The sequence below is a fragment of the Panthera tigris genome, chromosome A3 (genome assembly GCF_018350195.1).
Source record: "Panthera tigris isolate Pti1 chromosome A3, P.tigris_Pti1_mat1.1, whole genome shotgun sequence".
Classification (NCBI taxonomy): Eukaryota; Metazoa; Chordata; class Mammalia; order Carnivora; family Felidae; genus Panthera; species Panthera tigris.
In genome coordinates this window covers 109,845,253-109,862,567 of record NC_056662.1, presented here as the reverse complement: position 1 = coordinate 109,862,567, position 17,315 = coordinate 109,845,253, and the positions used below count along the sequence as shown (strand labels likewise).

At 42.0% G+C, this 17,315-nt stretch overlaps 1 protein-coding gene across 2 annotated transcripts in view; it reads left to right on the top strand.

The window, feature by feature from the left end:
• Positions 1–17,315, top strand: part of CRIM1 (cysteine rich transmembrane BMP regulator 1) — a 188,606-nt gene that overhangs the window by 136,515 nt on the left and 34,776 nt on the right. The window contains exons 8-11 of one of the 2 annotated variants that reach the window (XM_042982177.1): positions 1,645–1,773; positions 10,194–10,350; positions 13,090–13,211; positions 14,386–14,595. In XM_042982177.1, coding sequence (XP_042838111.1) covers positions 1,645–1,773; positions 10,194–10,350; positions 13,090–13,211; positions 14,386–14,595 — 618 coding nt within the window. The remainder of the gene's footprint in view (positions 1–1,644; positions 1,774–10,193; positions 10,351–13,089; positions 13,212–14,385; positions 14,596–17,315) is intronic. The other variant, XM_042982178.1, reaches the window with a different exon arrangement.

Below are 17,315 nucleotides of genomic sequence, written 5' to 3'. Positions count from 1 at the left end.
AACTTAGAACTACTTTTTGATGTTTACAGTTACCTGTGAGAAAGGATACTTTAGTGATGGAAGGAAACCAGAAGTTTTACGGCAGTGGAAAGTTTATATAAAAATTTCAGGGAGATGTGCTTCAAACCATGTTGCAGTAAAAATAGAGAATGTGCTATACCCTCTTCATACGTATTTGTACCGGGAGAATGCCGATCAAAGCATCCCTTGCGTAAGTCAGAGTTGCCCGCTACCTGTGAAGCGCTGAATCATCGGCCTCTTTTAGCAGATGGATAAAAATTTAGAACTCTTGATCTTAGCAGTGGCAGCTAAAACCCTTATTTTAGTCTCTCTTCCATGGTAACTGGAGATGAAACTTGAGAAGACAGTGTGAACTAATGGATAGAGTGTTGGACAGGAGGTCAGGAACCTCTGTTCTATTCCCAGCCTGCTACTGGGTTGCTATGTAAACTTAGATAAGCCAGTCACCCTCTCTGCACCTCATATTTTCCATTTGTGGAAACATAGGTACAGACATTCCGTACTTAGCTCTTCACAAAGATTGTGAGAACCCGCTTACTCTGAAGAAGTTCATAGTATCTTTTGATTAAAAAGAGGATACAGAACTATGTCTGTGGCCCTGTTCCCTTTGTCAGCACCCTTCCCAAAATCTTACGTTATATAAATTGCCCCTTATCCACACTGCAAAACAAGAACCGTTACAGTGGGCCTTGTATTGCACAGAAGCCAAGATTGTGACCTTGGAGCCAGAATGCCTGGGTTTGAGTCTTGGGCCCATCACTTACTCTGTGATCTGGGACATGTGAGCATCCCAGATTTCCACACCTATAAAGTGGGGAAAACGATAGCGCTCCTCTCCCTGGAGTGGGATGAGGCTTGAAGGCGTTTATGAAGAACATTCATTGCAAACATTGTATAGACCCGTTATGCACTTTACATAAGTGTGTAATTACTTTTATGACCCAGGACAGTTCTTCATTATTAACATGGCAGGGAAGGTAAAGCTTCACCCTTGGCCTTGGTTCCTTCTGTGCACCTCTTCCCAGAAGGGCTGCTCACTCTTCCTGCTGACTGCTTGTGTCTAACTCTGTCACTCCCATAAGCCCTGGGCCCTGAGGATAAGTTCTCAGTCCCTGTTATCCATCATATCATCTGTAATAGTTGAAGAAGTGTCACATAAATGATAGGAAATCCAGATTTCAGAAGTGTTGCAAAATGAAGAGCTGATGGACCGTTGGAAACTATGTCCTGATTTTTTATAGATCGCTCAGAAAACATCAGGAAGAAATAAAAGAAAAGTTGACAATTTACATGGAATTGATTTAACATCTCCCCTCTGCTTTCTGTAGTGGTGACCACGGGGGAAGTATTATGTAAGGGTACCAAAAAATACATAAATTGTTCAAATGTAAAAAAAAAGTTTGGGAATTTTCAAAAATCTAAATAAAAATCTTTCTGTTTCAGGGCTTACGAACATTATGAAAGTGTGAAAGCTTAGGGTTTGATGAAAATTATTGATTTTTCTTTTTGCAACTGCAGTAGTGTGTGGTTTCAAAGGTTGAATAGCATCTAAGAGGTAATCATATGTTTCATTAATTTTTTTTCTATTATTATTATTATTATTACTATTATTATTATTATTAGAACCAACGTACATCACAATTGATCCACCTGCATGCGGGGAGTTACCAAACTGCACGCTGACGGAGAAGGACTGTGTTTACGGTTTCAAACTTGATCACAATGGTTGTCGAACCTGTCAGTGTAAAAACAGTAAGTAGACGGCCGAAGACGGCACTTTTTACTTTTTCTGAGCCTCGTGTGATATTGTCAAAGCATATTAGGTGATTGAATATCTCTTTCATTCCTGTTGAGTCATTCCCTTAGCAACCTGAAAGAAGAAAAGAAAAATTTGTACTTCAACAGATGCACAGTCATTTGGGGAAAAAGAGGTTCTCCTTTCTCTTGGTTTTCACCCCCATTTCATTGTGTTCAGATACTCTGCATGTCCCGCTGCATCATGGGTGCAGCCCTTAGGCCTTTGGGGTACGGCTTTCCTCTTTCCGACCACCTATCGGCTCTCTCTGTAACACCTTTGCTGGGCTCATGCGATGACAAGGCGGTCACCCACACAGAGGGTGTCACAGTCCGTGTGTGGCAGCCATAATTCTTACAATGTGCTTCACACTGTTGATCCCAGCTCCCTCATATGTAGATTCCAGTCATGCCTCCAGGTCGTGTGTGACCTCCAAAACTTTAGGGAGTAAGTATATTGCATTGCTTCCAGAGGGGGGGAAAAATGGCCCTTCTTGTTTAAAATGATTTTTAATCTTCCTGATTCTTCTAGTGGAATAAGCCTTTTCAGTCTTCTCAGCCATTCCGCACGTGACACGCGTTTTTGAACTTTCTTGGTCCTTTCCATCTTTTGACATAATATGTCATTTTCCTTATGTAAATGTGTGTGGCCCAGAAACAAATAGAACACTTTAGAATGTGGTCTGATCCATGCAGTGCTATTGTGTGGCCTGAGTTTGCATTAGCTCTTTGAATTGCACATTGTTGGGTAGTACTGAGTTTACACGTATAGCTAGCTAGCACCGCTCGGTGTCCTTTACATTGGCTGCTGGTATGTGGTTCTCCATGCGTTCCACATTTGAATATTTGATTTTTTTTAAAGGATACAAATATAGGGCCAAATTAAATAAGAAATTATCCTGAGAGTTTTAAACCATTTTCCAACTGTTTGGAGTATTTTTGAATCTTGATAATGTGATAAGCATAACTTACGTGTCCTCACGCAAACTGTCAAACTGGAATAAATTGTGCAGAACCAAGGACAGAGCCACACAGCATTCAAGACCTTCCTGCAGAATGGCATTGAACCCTAATCCTCACTCTTTCAGTGAAGTTACTCAGCTAACAACATGTCCAATCATCTCGTGAAACAGTCTGTCTGCCTCTTACCTGAAATCAAAACGCATTATATTTGCAGCACCCTTTTGCTGGAAATTCTGTTTGAAACACAAAATGAAGTGCATGGAGCCTGGCTTGTTCTTCATGAACCTATGCTGGCTGCCGGTGGTCATTGCTTTCTTTTCTAAATATCACAAATCCTATGTTTAACAGTTCTTTCCACAGAATTTTCAGTCATGAATGTCAAGCTTAGTTTCTGTAGTTTTAGAATCCTTTGTCCCTTTTATTTTTTTTTTTATTTGAGAGAGAACGAGCATGAACAGGGGAGAGGAGCAGAAGGAGAGAGAGAGAATCCCAAGCAGGCTCCACCCTCAGCACAAAGCCCCACTTAGGGCTCGATCCCACGACACTGAGATCATGACCTGAGCCGAAATCAAGGGTTGGATGCTCAACTGACTGAGCTATCCAGGCACCCCTCCTCTGTCCCTTTGGAATTAACATTTGGTGACCTCCTTTAGTTTTCTGAAATCTCTTTCCATTCTCTCTGATCTCTCAAACATAGACCGTACTTCTATAATAAGCAGGTTCTCCGTGAGCCTTGGGTGTAATTATCCTGAGCTCAGAGGCTTGGAATTATTTAATGTATATAGATGCTCACTTTCTGATTTATCAGTTATCTTGGGCTTTATGTCTTCTTAACCTTAATTGTTCAACACCTTCTTCTATAAGAATACTTCTGATGAGGAAGACAGAAAATCACAGTTGAGTAATTCAGTTTTTTCCAGTTGTCAGTGTCACCATCACTGTGCCTGCCTGATGGAATTGGTGCTAAAATGCAGTTTACAGAATCGTTGTTGTGATTGTGCTTGTTACCACCTTTAAATGTCCTAGAAGCCTCCACTCATTGGGGCTGTCCTGCCTTCATCACCTCCCTTTGGAAAGCTGAGTTCATTAGGGAGCTGCCCTGACATTCACATGTGTTTGCTTCACTGGCCAACGTAGATTTTCTAACATCGAGATCATTGGTATTGTATTGTGAAGAGTTCATATTTTAATACTTCTCAGCTCTCTTGAGCTGCACACCTTTGTGATCAAGGGAGCATACCTAAATTTTTTTCTGAACTTTTTGAAGTCTAAAAATACAGATTTCATTGTGCCTGATCTCCCCACCTACCGCCTTCATCTGGGCTTTGCTGTTTGGAACATGGTTATGCTTATATAAGACCCCCAGCCCTTCACAAGGAACCCTTTGTAGTTAAGCCCAAAGAAACCATTTTCCTTCATTTGTCATTGAAGCAAGTTAAAAATGGATCACTGGCATTTTGCAAAGTGAGACTGTTAGGAAAATTCTCTTCTGCCTGTCTTCATGTTAGTGTCATCTTCTGGCTTTGTAACAGGGACGTGCGTGCATACTACGTGCTGGGAGCCTCCATCACATTAACGTGGAGGAAGAAATATGTACAGGAGAGTGTTCCATTTTGTGTCAACAATTTTTTTACATAGAAATCTTGATCAGCTGTTCATTATTTGCAAATTTTGTTTGCTTGCAGGGATCTCTGGTCTTTCTTCCTTCCCTTCTCCCTCCTTTCTTCCTTTGCCTCATATGATAGAGCACCTGCTGGGTTCTAGGTACAGTTCTAGGTGTTAATGCCACGAACATGAGTAAAATGCAAGATCACCCCTAAGAAGAAACCACCTATAACCAATACACTAATGAAATATCACCATTTCAAGTCACATTCTTTAACTTAAAAAAATAAGTCCGATGAAGAGGAAGCTTTGGTCCTATAGAAGAGCCCAGGCACATGCCCACACCAGAGGAGGGAAATAACTGACCCATCTCCCAGGACCACACTGGACACTCAGCAGAGGGTGTTTGAGTGAACGAGCCAGGAGCCATCAGAATTGGGGATGCCTTTGGGCATCATTCTTGTTTGAGATCCCTTTCTGAGATCTTGCTGTTCTGACCACGTATCCCTTTTGTCACACCAAGATTCTTGACCCAGGTCACTCTTCTGCTATCTCACTTGCTGCCACCATATACCTAAGACCATAATCAGACACCAAGTAGAATTTGTCAGTTTGTCTATATCATACAGAAGTCTAGTCTTAGAGTGAACATTCTGTTCTCACTCCCCTCCCATTAGCAATCCTGACACCTTAGGGAGCCACACCTTTTAGATGTGAGTCACAGTAAACCAAACTGTCAGACCCTTAGTTGTCAGACTCCTGTGACCGTACATGCCCAGCTGTCCTCCCAGGCTCTTGCATCAGGTTGACCTGCATCTAGCTGGTCAGGTCAAGTTGCTTTACTTCGCTGAGGCTCTGTGTCCTCATCTGTAGAAGGCAGATAATAATACCTAACTAATGGGTTGTTTTGAGGACCGGATCAATCAGTGAATGCAAAGGTAGCTTTACTCGCTGGCATATGGGCATTGTTACTCTGTTTACAGAAAATGGTAGCTGTTTTATAACAGATCCATTTCTGAGTCAGCCCAAGCCAGCTGAAGTGGAAAGCCCCCAGCTTCCCCTCCTTTGTTCCAACACAGACCTGGCTCTGGTTCTTCCTGCCCTCTGAGGACACTCACACAAACAGCTTTTCTTCTACCTTTTAATTTTAGCAGTTGAATATTTTCATTCTCTTTTACCTGGTTTTAGAAAAAGGAATCTTCCTTGTAGTAAAATATGGCACAAGTGTGTTTTTTTTTCATTACAGCTACTTGATAAGTATTGATTTTGTTTACATTTCTCCCTTACATTATTATTATTTATTTATTTTTATTTATTTATTTTTGCATCCCGCTAAAGCCCGTCTCACATGCAGTAGCCCCAACCATTCATACCCAAGTGTTCTGTTAGGGATTAGACCTTGTTTATATAGACCCCTGGCATCAGGATTTCTTAAAATAAGACCAGTGCCAAATCAGTATTTTGCCCTGTTCATTGCTTTGTTGTTCATTCATTCTTTTTTCATCTAGCATTTGTTGATGGCCCATCATATGCCAAGCACTAGGGATATGAAAAGATAAAAATGGGCCTTAGCCTCGACTAATGTTAGTAATATGCCAATATGCCGTAACGATAGTGCAACATAACCAAGCATATTATATACATAACCACTTTTCCATTGAAATCAAAACCCGGTGGTAACGAGTCTTCCAAAAAGTTCATGGAAGGTATAGGACAAAATACTGTGTTGTTTGAACACACTACAGCTTTGCTATGTTAACCTGTAACAGATAACATTCTTATAACACTGCTCAACAAAGTCATGCATCAAAGGCACACAGAGAATTTAAATGATCCCCGACTCATCTTCTCCTATTCAGAATAAGGACAAGAAATATGGTAGAAAATGTAAGTGCTATTGCAACAGAAGTTAAAACCGAAATCATTTAGATGTGCTATTAGTAACCTAACACTTACTGGTATAAGCTGTTAATAACATTATTTTTTAACCAAAAATGTCTGTTGCTGTCACATAGACACAGTACACTTCAGCTCACTGTATGAACTATATGTAGCAAATGAATTAAATGCCATCCATCTTTTGGCATCCTATTCTCTACGTCTTTACATCAAGTGGTTTTCACTGGATTATTTTTAATTTCTCTTCCAGTTTTAACATTCTGTAATTCTAGGAGTTAATAATGCTTTTATTCAGAAACTGATGCAGGCATAGAATATTAGCAAGAAGAAAAAGGCTTCATATTTTTCACGAAATATATATCCGAATCAAATATCTAAAGGTTGTAGCATTAAATACAGGGAAGCAGTCTCCATGTTTTCATTGTAACTCAGAACCAAAGTAATAACTAAAGACCAAAGTCAAGATTGGCACAACTGTTTGTCATGTTGCATTTCTTTATTTAATAGGCTCAGGGGCTTCACGGTGCCCTTAACTGGTAGGTTAGTGGGAGTTGGCGGTATCCAGGAGTGTGAAGAGCCGCCGCAGAGAAGTGCAGCACAGCCCCAGGGTCATGGTCATGTGGCGCGCTACATGCAGTTACGTGGTTTTCACTCGTGATAAAGAACCGATTCAGTGGTGTCACGTTTCGGCCCTGGGAACAAACAGCACTTTTTCTCCAGAGTAAACAGAGTTTCCTACGTGGCTGTTATCGACCAGCCATAATGCACAGGTTCTGTACTTGGCCATCATTTATCACTTTCTCCTCAGGAATCTTCCCCTATGGATTAAAAAGCATTTTTAGATCATAGTAAAGTCATATTGCTGAAAAATTATGAACATAAAGCCGCCATTCTTTCTTTCATGTTGCCTCAAGTGATGTACTAAAGCTTTTCAAGCAAACTGAACCCTCCCCGCACCCATTTATAAATGAGATATTTGTACTTTGTTCTGCTCTTTATGTAAAGGTTTGCTTTGATGGTAAAAAGTCCATAATTGATACATGGATCTAGGGCTACCTTACCGTCTTTAATATTCTTTCTTTCTGAGAAGAAGAAATAATAGAAGATGGTATTTTGAGATGGTTACCAGGTGCCGGTATTTTAGGTGACTTTAAATACTAGCAGAGTAAGTTTTTTCGACCTGTTTATTTTTCTCTTAATATGGCAGCCTTGATGAGAGTGGAGGGATAAATAGCAAGAACATCGATCGATTCATGTTCATTCACTCCATTCTAAACGCCATCGTAGCACCCAGGCTGTAGAAGTAAGAAAATAGGGCCCCACCCTAGAGCCTCCTTCTGTTAGGGGAACAGAAGCGAGACAGGTCCAGTCTAGAACAGGCCAGTGAGCAGTTCCAAGCCAGGGCGACATTAGAGCATCCTGCCCTAGGTGGCGTAGCCCATCTCCTGTCTGTGAGTTCTCTGTGTGTTTGTGTAAACATAGCAGCCTTTGTTTGAAATGCTCTTCCATTGCAGAGCAGAGGTAGTTCCAGACTGATGTAGCTTTTATCAGTTAGTTTCAGCTTGGTGAACAACTTTCTTTCAGAGTGAAAGCCAGTCTAGGGTGCCCGGATGCCTCAGTTGGTTAAGCATCCAACTTCAGCTCAGGTCATGAGCTCATAGTTCGTGGGTTTGAGCCCTGCACTGGGCTCTGTGCTGACAGCTCAGAGCCTGGAATCTGCTTCGGATTCTGTGTTTCACTCTCCTCTCTCAGTGCCCCTCCCCTGCTTGCACTCTGTCTCTCTCTCAAAACTAAATACAAACATTTTAAAAAAATAAAAAAAGAGTGAAAACCAGTCTAGATTGAAGTCTATGGAAAAACGACTTTTTTATAGGAGCAGAAAAATATTAAGGCACAAAGGTGCACTGAATCCAAAGTTCAAAGGAATTGAATCCCCAGGGATGCTGACTCTGGGACGTTCTCAGAGCGTTTTTAGTTCCTCTATTTCATACCAACATAATCTGCTTGGTGTCATGACTTAAAATTTCATGTGATAGAAAAATGGGCTCACAACTTCTATTTCATTGTCAGAGAAAGAAATGTGGCTCTGAAGTCTTCTCTCTCCTTCATCATCCCTTAACGATGGAAACAGATGAAAACTGATGACCTTTCAAATCCTATAATTACAAATTTTTAAATGAGCCATTTAGAATTTCACTTTTAAGGATGCAAATTAGTAATCAGTTGCTTCGCAATATGATACAGACCCACGGGGTTATATTAAATATGTGTAATGAAAGGTTTATGATCAGGACAAAGTAGAAAATTATACCATAAATCACATTTTTCTCCATAAAAGATAGCAAATTAAATATTCGCGTTTTGCCAGCTAAGATTCACAAAAGATTCTATCTTAAAATATTTATGTAAAACATGAACCCATCTCACCTATTAATTGTAGTTCAAGGTTTAATTTTAGATTACAAGATTTGTTTGCAGAGGGTCACATGTTCTGTTTTTCTTAGTAACCTATGCATTATTTACAATATTTATGCTTAAAAGGTGTCCATATAAAATACAGATTCATTTATTATTCCGACAAAAATAGTTTCTGCTTCCCATCTTGCCAGTCCATGCAGAGCAGGAATCAAACATTGCTGTACTTTTTTTTTAATGTTTATTTATTTATCTGGGTGGGGGGGGGAGGGACAGAGAGAGAGAGAGAGAAAGATAGAGAATCCCAAGCAGGCTCCACACTGTCAGTGCAGAGCCCCACACGGGGCTCAAACTCACGTACCGCGAGATCATGACCTGAGCTGAAATCAAGAGTTGGACGCTCAGCTGACTGCACCACCCAGGCGCCCCCAAAGTTGCTGTACTTTTGCCATCACTGTCTCAGCCTCTTTAAATTTGGTTGACTTTCAGACTGCATTCAATACAAAGAGACGTCAGGTTGTCTTAGTGTTCCCCTAGGCATGCTTTTCTTACTGGAACATTTTCATTCCCTATATGAAGTCCTATCTCACACCTTTTGAAATCTTTTTAGAAGACTTCTACAAAGCTAATATCTCCACTAGCTTCTTTTGCCAATCTCCATAGTATCTTACCCTCCTTTGTTTTAATTCCAAAATAATCTTATAATTAACTGGGGACAGTTAAACATCACTCCAAATTCTGCTAACAGAGGAGAGTTTGAACATTTCAAATAGTGGATAAACATTAATGTAGACATTTTTGCCACATACACTTTTTAGTGTCCAATTAAGCTTATCCTAATACCTGGATATTTGTCAATGGTAGGGAAAAAATATCTAAATGAAACACTGACTGTTTCACTTTATATCATGTGGTTAAGACTGGCTTTTTTTTAAAGAAAGGGTACAAAATCCTTTAGGCTACATGTAATATGCAGTATCATGGGATAATATCTAAAACTCATAAGAGAAAACATTTCTTAACGTTCTATGCGTCAAGAAAACACTCTATGAACATTTAAGAACATGTGTTATTGTGAGCATTTATTAGGAGAAAAATATATAATGAAATTTGGGGTGTAAGTTTCTACTTCTCACCTTTTAACAATACACGGTAAATAGTAGTTTGAGGTAATTCATAATATAAGAACAAATTTCGTGAAAAAAATCACACTCCATTTCACCTGCACCTCAGGCTGTAGTTACCAGCCTGCCCTTCAGCACCAGATCAGAATGCGCTTCAGAAATCCATTGTTCAAAGTTGGGCTTCATTTTGTGTATTGCACGGAGTTCTGTTGGGAGAACCATGAAATAGCAGGTCTGTAACCTTTAACCACTTCCTCATGCTGCGGGAGACGTGAGACATTTACATCTGTGGAGCGAGACTGGAAGATTAGGGAAGGTATAGAAGTGTCCGTGTGTCCCGCAACACCTCACGGCCTCTGTGCTTCTTCACAGGGGAAGAGCGGTGCTCGGGGCTCAAGCGAGGGTGTACTCTGGACTGCCCCTTCGGCTTCCTGACTGATGCCCACAGCTGTGAGATCTGTCAGTGCCGCCCACGCCCCAAGAAGTGCAGACCCATCATCTGTGACAAGTATTGTCCATTTGGATACCTGTAAGTATTTAATTCAGAGGATCTAGTCTTAAGTATCTGTAACTTAATGAAACGTCCACACTTATTTTGTTAGCTGTTTCGTGTGTGTGTGTGTGTGTGTGTGTGTGTGTGTGTGTGTGTGTGTGTGTGTGTGTATGGATGGATCAGTGATGCTGCGAGTCCAGAATATCTGTGCTCGCTTTGTTACGTGAATCGGAGAACAGTAAAAAGAGGGTATAAACACTCAAGTTTTGCTTTTTTATGCAGAGGGACCAGAGCCTTTCTGGCCACTATCCTTTGGGCCTCTTCTCTGAGACTGCCTCATAGCAAGGGCCTTTGGACGCTGCCAGTGGGGAATTGTCATGAGGTCCTAGTATTACACGTGCCACAACTTTTCATAACTGCCCCAGTGACTATTTTGTGATAATGTATTTAATGTGCATTTTAAGTTCAGTGGACAGCCGCTCGTTGGCAATATGGAGCATGCTTATTGGCCGCGCCTCGGTATTTTATCTTGGTTCTGGTCTGTAGTTCATACTTTTTCTTTAAGGACCAGTACGTTTTATGAATTTCTTTAGAGATAAGAACCATGATTTGTATTTTCAAGTATTCTTTGTTGAGTCAAACCCCGTGGAAATCTAGATTATCCCAGGAGATAAAGACACTTCACATTTGTTTAGTGTCTGTATTAGTGTCTCTTTCTGCCCTTATAGCTTTGTTGGTTCCCTAAAAACTTACCTGTCATAATCTTGTTTTATCATTTTTTTCCCTTGGTTCCCTTCCCTGTCTTTCTGCCTTTCCAATTTGGTATATTTGTGTATTGCTAGTAATTATAAGGGACTTAGATCCATCATCTCTTGCCTGGCATTTTAGTTACCATTTTTATTCTTTCTCTTAGAAATTCTGGTTTAGCAGGGTTAGGAGAATTTTAAATCTAATTTTAATCAGATAGTTAAATTAGGAGTGCTCACTATTCTTAGGAAGTCCCCAAATAAATAAACCGTCATTGTTCTTCATCCTAAAATGTGACTGTGATACCAGCACAAGTATAATTATTTCTTAGCTTCACTGCTAATGTAGAATAAAGTGTTATTATCATAATAGTAACTACAGCCAACCTGCTGCAGTATTATGACAGCTCAGAACCAAGGCTGCATTCAAGTCCAGCCTTCACCTTGAAGAGAAATCTCTTAGAGGATTGTGGGGTCCACTTCATGTTCCTATCAGTGAGAGCATTCAGTGTGGACCAGGTGGACCAGCAGAGACAAATGAGTACTGCCTCAGCTAGAACATGTGTTTCAAGGACACCCTCTGAAGGAGGAACTTTGGCCAGACACCATGTGGGACCGTTAGGATGAAGGCGGCCATCAGTGCCCCTTATACATACCTGCTGAGTTGATTGTTACTCTCTGTGTGCAGCCAGGGCTTACAGAAGGATTGGGTGGGTAGATGGACGGATAATAATACATAAAGGAGTGAACAAACAAATCAGATAAAGCCTCAATAGAACTTAAAAAGTGACATGCTGTCTGACATGAGTATGAATAATTCATTTAATTCATTGGTCTCGTTATGGTGGCATAAATAAGATCCTAGTGTTCGTTTCTCATTTCACTTAGCAGATTGTAATTTAACTGTCACGTGGGCAGTGGTATACCGAGGCTTTCCCATGGAGCTGTCTTCTTTTGGAGTTCCTTGATTTATCCAAGATGAAGACAGGAATTTTTTTTCTCTTTTTTCTGTTTTTAGTTGGACACCACTGTTGCCACTTAGGGCTAATGGGGATGAAACCTGAGGGTAAACAGAGTAACTCCTCCTTGTCTGAGGCGCATTAAGTCAAGTAGGGCAGAGCCTGCAGAGGAGATGTGGAGCCTAGGAGAAGACTCACTTCTGTGGCTGGTTGGACACAAAGTGAGCTCCTCTGTAATAGACAGTAACATTCTCCTTTCAGAGAAAATAAGGAATGGTTGTTAAGAATTTTTCTTTTCAAAAAACCTCCACTTAAACTGCTGTGATGTATTTCATAAACACATATTTATTTATTTATTTCACATCATCTTTCTGATCACAGAATTCAGGCACTCTAGTTTATTAAAGGAAAAAGATCATTGATGCAGTCTTTTTCCTTTACCTTGCATGCTTCCGTCCTACCCCATGTACGGAACACTGTTGAGTCGGTATTATTTTCTAATGAGTGAAACAATGAGCGGACACTGATGGCAGGGTTTCTCAAAGCTTTGATTCTTTCTCACTCTTGGCTGTAGCATCCGCAGGTCTGTGGAGCCTTAACGTTCTCCTTCTGACTTCCCTAAGTTCAGTGAAGCGCTCATTACTATTTTTACTGGTGTCTGAGATCTCTCAGAGATTGGTCCTGACAAACGAAGGACTCTTGCCCCAGTGCTGGCCTCTAGCAGTGCCCAACAATATATCCTTCACCATCCTGTTCATGGCATTATGCATCCGTCTTTTTTATATCATGGTACTCCTTTTCCTAATTAAAACAACAGTCATGTCATTGGGTTCTGACGGTCACATCCCAGAAGCACATTAGTACTTGGGCAATTCTAAACCTTGGCCATGGGTGGGTGGCGGTCACGGCCACAGAGAGCCAATTACACATCACTCCATGAGTTTTTGAGAGCGTAAGTCAAGTCATTCTGCTTCATAGCAGTATCACTTCAGTGACCCTTGATCGGAGCATTTGGGCATCATTTGAGACTTTTGGATTTTCTGACCTCTGACAAAATTTTAATTACCCAGGAAGAATAAGCACGGCTGTGACATCTGTCGCTGTAAGAAATGCCCAGAGCTCCCATGCAGTAAAATCTGCCCCTTGGGTTTCCAGCAGGACAGTCATGGCTGTCTTATCTGCAAGTGCAGAGGTAAGTGCGATCGCATGACCCTCCTTCCCCCCCACCCCCCCCCCACCCCCAGAGCAGACAGGACTCAGAAACAAAGAACAGGAGGACATGATGTAAATGGAGCAGTTTCAGTGATGATGGTCTACTCAGATACAAATGTCACTTGCCCATGGGACCATCCCTTTTCCTCATGTCTCATTGGAATAAGAGCTCAGAATAGAATTTAAAATAAACATCTAATAGCCAAGCATCTAATAGCCAAGCATATTGCACCAAATTAGTGACTTCTCAGCTCTTCAGTTTCACTCATCTTAGGAACGTTAGCCTAAAGCACCTTTGTCTTGACCTCCGTAGAGGCTGCCTCTGTACAGCAGTGGCTTGATAGAATTGATGCAGCAAAGAGCCCTTTTAAGAGCCCATGCAGGTGGGTGTGGCTAAGCAGCCTGCTTGTGTATTTTCTGGTAACACAGTTTGCGATGACAGTTTAAACTCGTGCTGAATAAGCACATGCCAGCCTACACCTCTAGATAGGCATGAAGCCTGGGCATACCTTTTGCCTGAGACTTCCCATTCCTGGGATGTCCCTGAAGCCACGTGAGCATGCACGCTGACCGCCACCTTTGCCCATAGCCCAGCACCCACTCCAGTATGTTTTAGTTGTCTGCGTGATCCACATACTCAGCAGTAAAAGATCCCTAAGTTTGTTGTGTGTTTTTTTTCAAAGTTAGTTACCACCCTAACAGTGTTCTTAAGGGATCAGAGTAAACAGAAATCTAGTCACTGCTTCAGTTGTTCCATTGAACAAAAATCTGTTAGTTTCAAGAGGCCCAGGATTTCCCCATTGGGTGACTTCTAGAGAGGCTATTCGGCATGTATGGAACATAATATACCATTTTCTGTGAAATCAGTGCTCGTTTACTGCATAAAACATGAGCAAGTAGGAATGAAAGGAGTAAAAATAATTGTAATCCCGCCAACAGAGGAACATATTTGCCAGTTTTTTTCCTATTTTTCTTTTTTTTCCAAATTGAGAGCATATTGATTTACATTCTTTTCGTGAGCCTTTCCCGTGTCGTGAGCTGTCCTTTGTACACGTGACTTTTGGTGGCTGGGTAGCATTACCTGGGAGGACACTGCAGGCTGTTTCTCCTGTGCCGTAGCTGCTGCTTGACCAGGCTGCCTTCTGTCTGTCCAGAGGTCCCTGCTTCAGCCGGGCCACCTGTCCTGTCAGGCACATGTCTGTCCATGGATGGCCATCATCATAAAAATGAGGAAAGCTGGCATGACGGGTGCCGGGAATGCTACTGTCACAATGGACGGGAAATGTGTGCTCTGATCACCTGCCCGGTGCCTGCCTGTGGCAACCCCACCATTCATCCGGGACAGTGCTGCCCGTCATGTTCAGGTAAACGCTGGCTGCCATCTTGTGCGCTCCCTCAGCAAAATGACTTCTGCCTTGCAGGGCCTCATCGCATCTTTGAGTGTGGGGGTCTTGCCGGGGATGACCCCCCAGAGCACTTTTCAGCTCTCTGTGGCTTTTGTCAACAACAGCCACAAAATCAGCCAGGTGTTAGCAATGATTAGCCAGAGACCAGAGAAAAAGCAAAAGCCCTAAAACTACTGTCCTCCTTTTTTAATGGTTTACTCAATTACATTGGTCTTTGAACTGTATTTTTTTTTTAAAAGGTTTGCAGACCTGATGTCCTTTAAAGTCCAGCTCTCCATTTTATGGATAGTGTATTGAGGCTGAGTGCTTTAGTTAATTGGAGGGGATTGATGTTAACTTCATTCCATTAAAGCGTATTATTTATAAAGGACTATTTGAGAGGGAGAGGATTAGCGAAGTCTGTGGCTATTGCCCTTTTCTAAATTAATGGCTATGTGGTATTCTTGCCAAATGGAGATATTTAGAGTGACCACACATCCAAAACATTTAAAATCATAATGCTGGTAATCAAGAGAAGTTGCTAGAAGAACAGACCAGATTATATAACTCATGGGCGTCTGAATTATGGCTGTCAATAACGGTAATTATTACCATAATAGCGCATCTAGTGCCTTTCATCCAAAGAGCTCAATGTAGTTTTATATTTATTATTTCTTTCTCAGTACAGGCCACTTTGAGTTAGGGGAAAATGCACTCAGGCAGTTTTTCATTTGAAAAATAGACGCAGAAATACTAACTCTCTTACCCGAAGTAAAATAGAGTGTCAGAAGGCCACGGAGAAATGAAGTCTCCCGATTCTTGCATCTGATTACATTTAATGTTGGAATGTGTGTCCTGTCAGATTTCAGAGTCAGGATACCTTCTCGTCCGGTCCATCCCATCCCTCCCTGTGGATGGGACCCACCTATGCCATGGATGCAGTCAGGAGTCAGGAACCGGAGACCTGTCTTTCTCCAGCAGGACAGGCACAGCCTGAGGTGGGGGGCGGGGGCAGGGGGAGGGGTGGCGGCTTCGCCTGCCATGGCAGGGGAGTCCCTATTAGCTCTGAGCTTCTAGGCCCCTCAGTAACTAAGTTATCAGAGTGACAGGCAGCTCCACACCCCTGTAGAGAACCAGATTGCCTTGTCCTCATATGAGTCTTAGGTGTTCTATATCGAAAGTTTCCTTTTTCATGTGTTTTGCTAGTTAAATATGAAAAACCCCCGGTATCCACTCAAACAGAAGCTCAATGTGCAGTGTAATGAGACAACTCTGTTGACCCTTTGGGGAAGAAAAAAATCATTTGTTCCAATGAAGACCCAGTGCCTTAATTTTATTTATTTATTTTTTTAATGTTTATTTATTTTTGAGAGAGACCTACACAGAGTGTGGGTGGGAGAGGGTCAGAGAGAGACACACACACAGAATCTGAAGCGGGCTCCAGGCTCTGAGCTGTCAGCACAGAGCCCGATACGGGGCTCGAACTCACTAACAGTGAGATCAGACTGGAGCCAAAGTCGGACGCTTAACAGACTGAGCCACCCAGGCTCCCCACATCCCCCCCACCCCCGCCGTGCCTTAATTTTAGGCATCAGTGTATGGAATATGGACCACACACCTGCGTCTTTGCCCCACTTGTACTCCGTGAAGAAGTGAGCCAGAGGGCTTCAAATGCGAAGACATTAGTAAGAATAGACAATTGATTTAAGAACTGAAAGTCAGTGGGACTAAAATGAGTTTTCTCTGTTACAGAAATAGCGAAAACTCTTCTATAAACACACAGAGTAATTGACGTATCATTGTGGGTTGCAAATGTCTACATATACATGCATAAAAACATGCGTGTATGTGGGTATGTAGGTATATTTTTTTCCAAACATCTTAAGTGGGCTACCACTTCTGGACTCTCCTGATGAGAGACCCCAGAAGTATTGCATTTGGGGACCCCTATTTTAAATATTTTCTCCCCTCTTCCATTCAAGGATCAGCTGTTTTCCTTTCTGGGGTAGCTCCTAAACTGTCCTGCTAGAAGATTCACCAGACGATACTGTTTCTCAGGGTTTTTTCTCCTTCTCTCCCTCTGCCTCTCCGTTTGTCTCTTGTCCCCATCTCTGCCGCCACTCACATGGTCTCCTTGAGGCACGGAGTATGGCAGAGAAGCTGGCAAGACACCTGCAAACGTGCCTTGCTTTCTTCCCACCACTTCCTTCTGCATCAGCGTTGAGAAGGGCAGTGATTGGCAAGCCTCTCTAAGTCATTTTGGAAAGGAAAAGGCAGTAAGGGAAAGGCAGTCATGCTTTTCCAGCATTAGCTTATTGCCACTCTTTGGAAAAGTTTTTGTCTTCTCTGGAAACCATCTCGTCCCCCCTCACTTGCGTTCTAGTTACTATCCTCTCCACTTGTCTCATCACTGGAGAGTTTGGTCTGGTGGCTTATGAATGTAAGCATTGGCTAGTGTGTCATTTCTCCCTAATCGGTCCACTCAGGCAAAGCTCCAGTCTTTGCTAGTGCCCCTGAGACAAAGCTGTGTTCGTAGTTACCATCTTAGCTGGGAATCCGCCCACAGCACTGTATCTCATCAGAGTTGTGGACTCTCACGCTGACCATCACTTTGAAAGTAACAGCATGGGAGCTCTTCAGAGATTCCAGCTCTGAGCATCTCCGCACAGACAGGGGAGCTGTCCTGGGGCCCAGTTTCC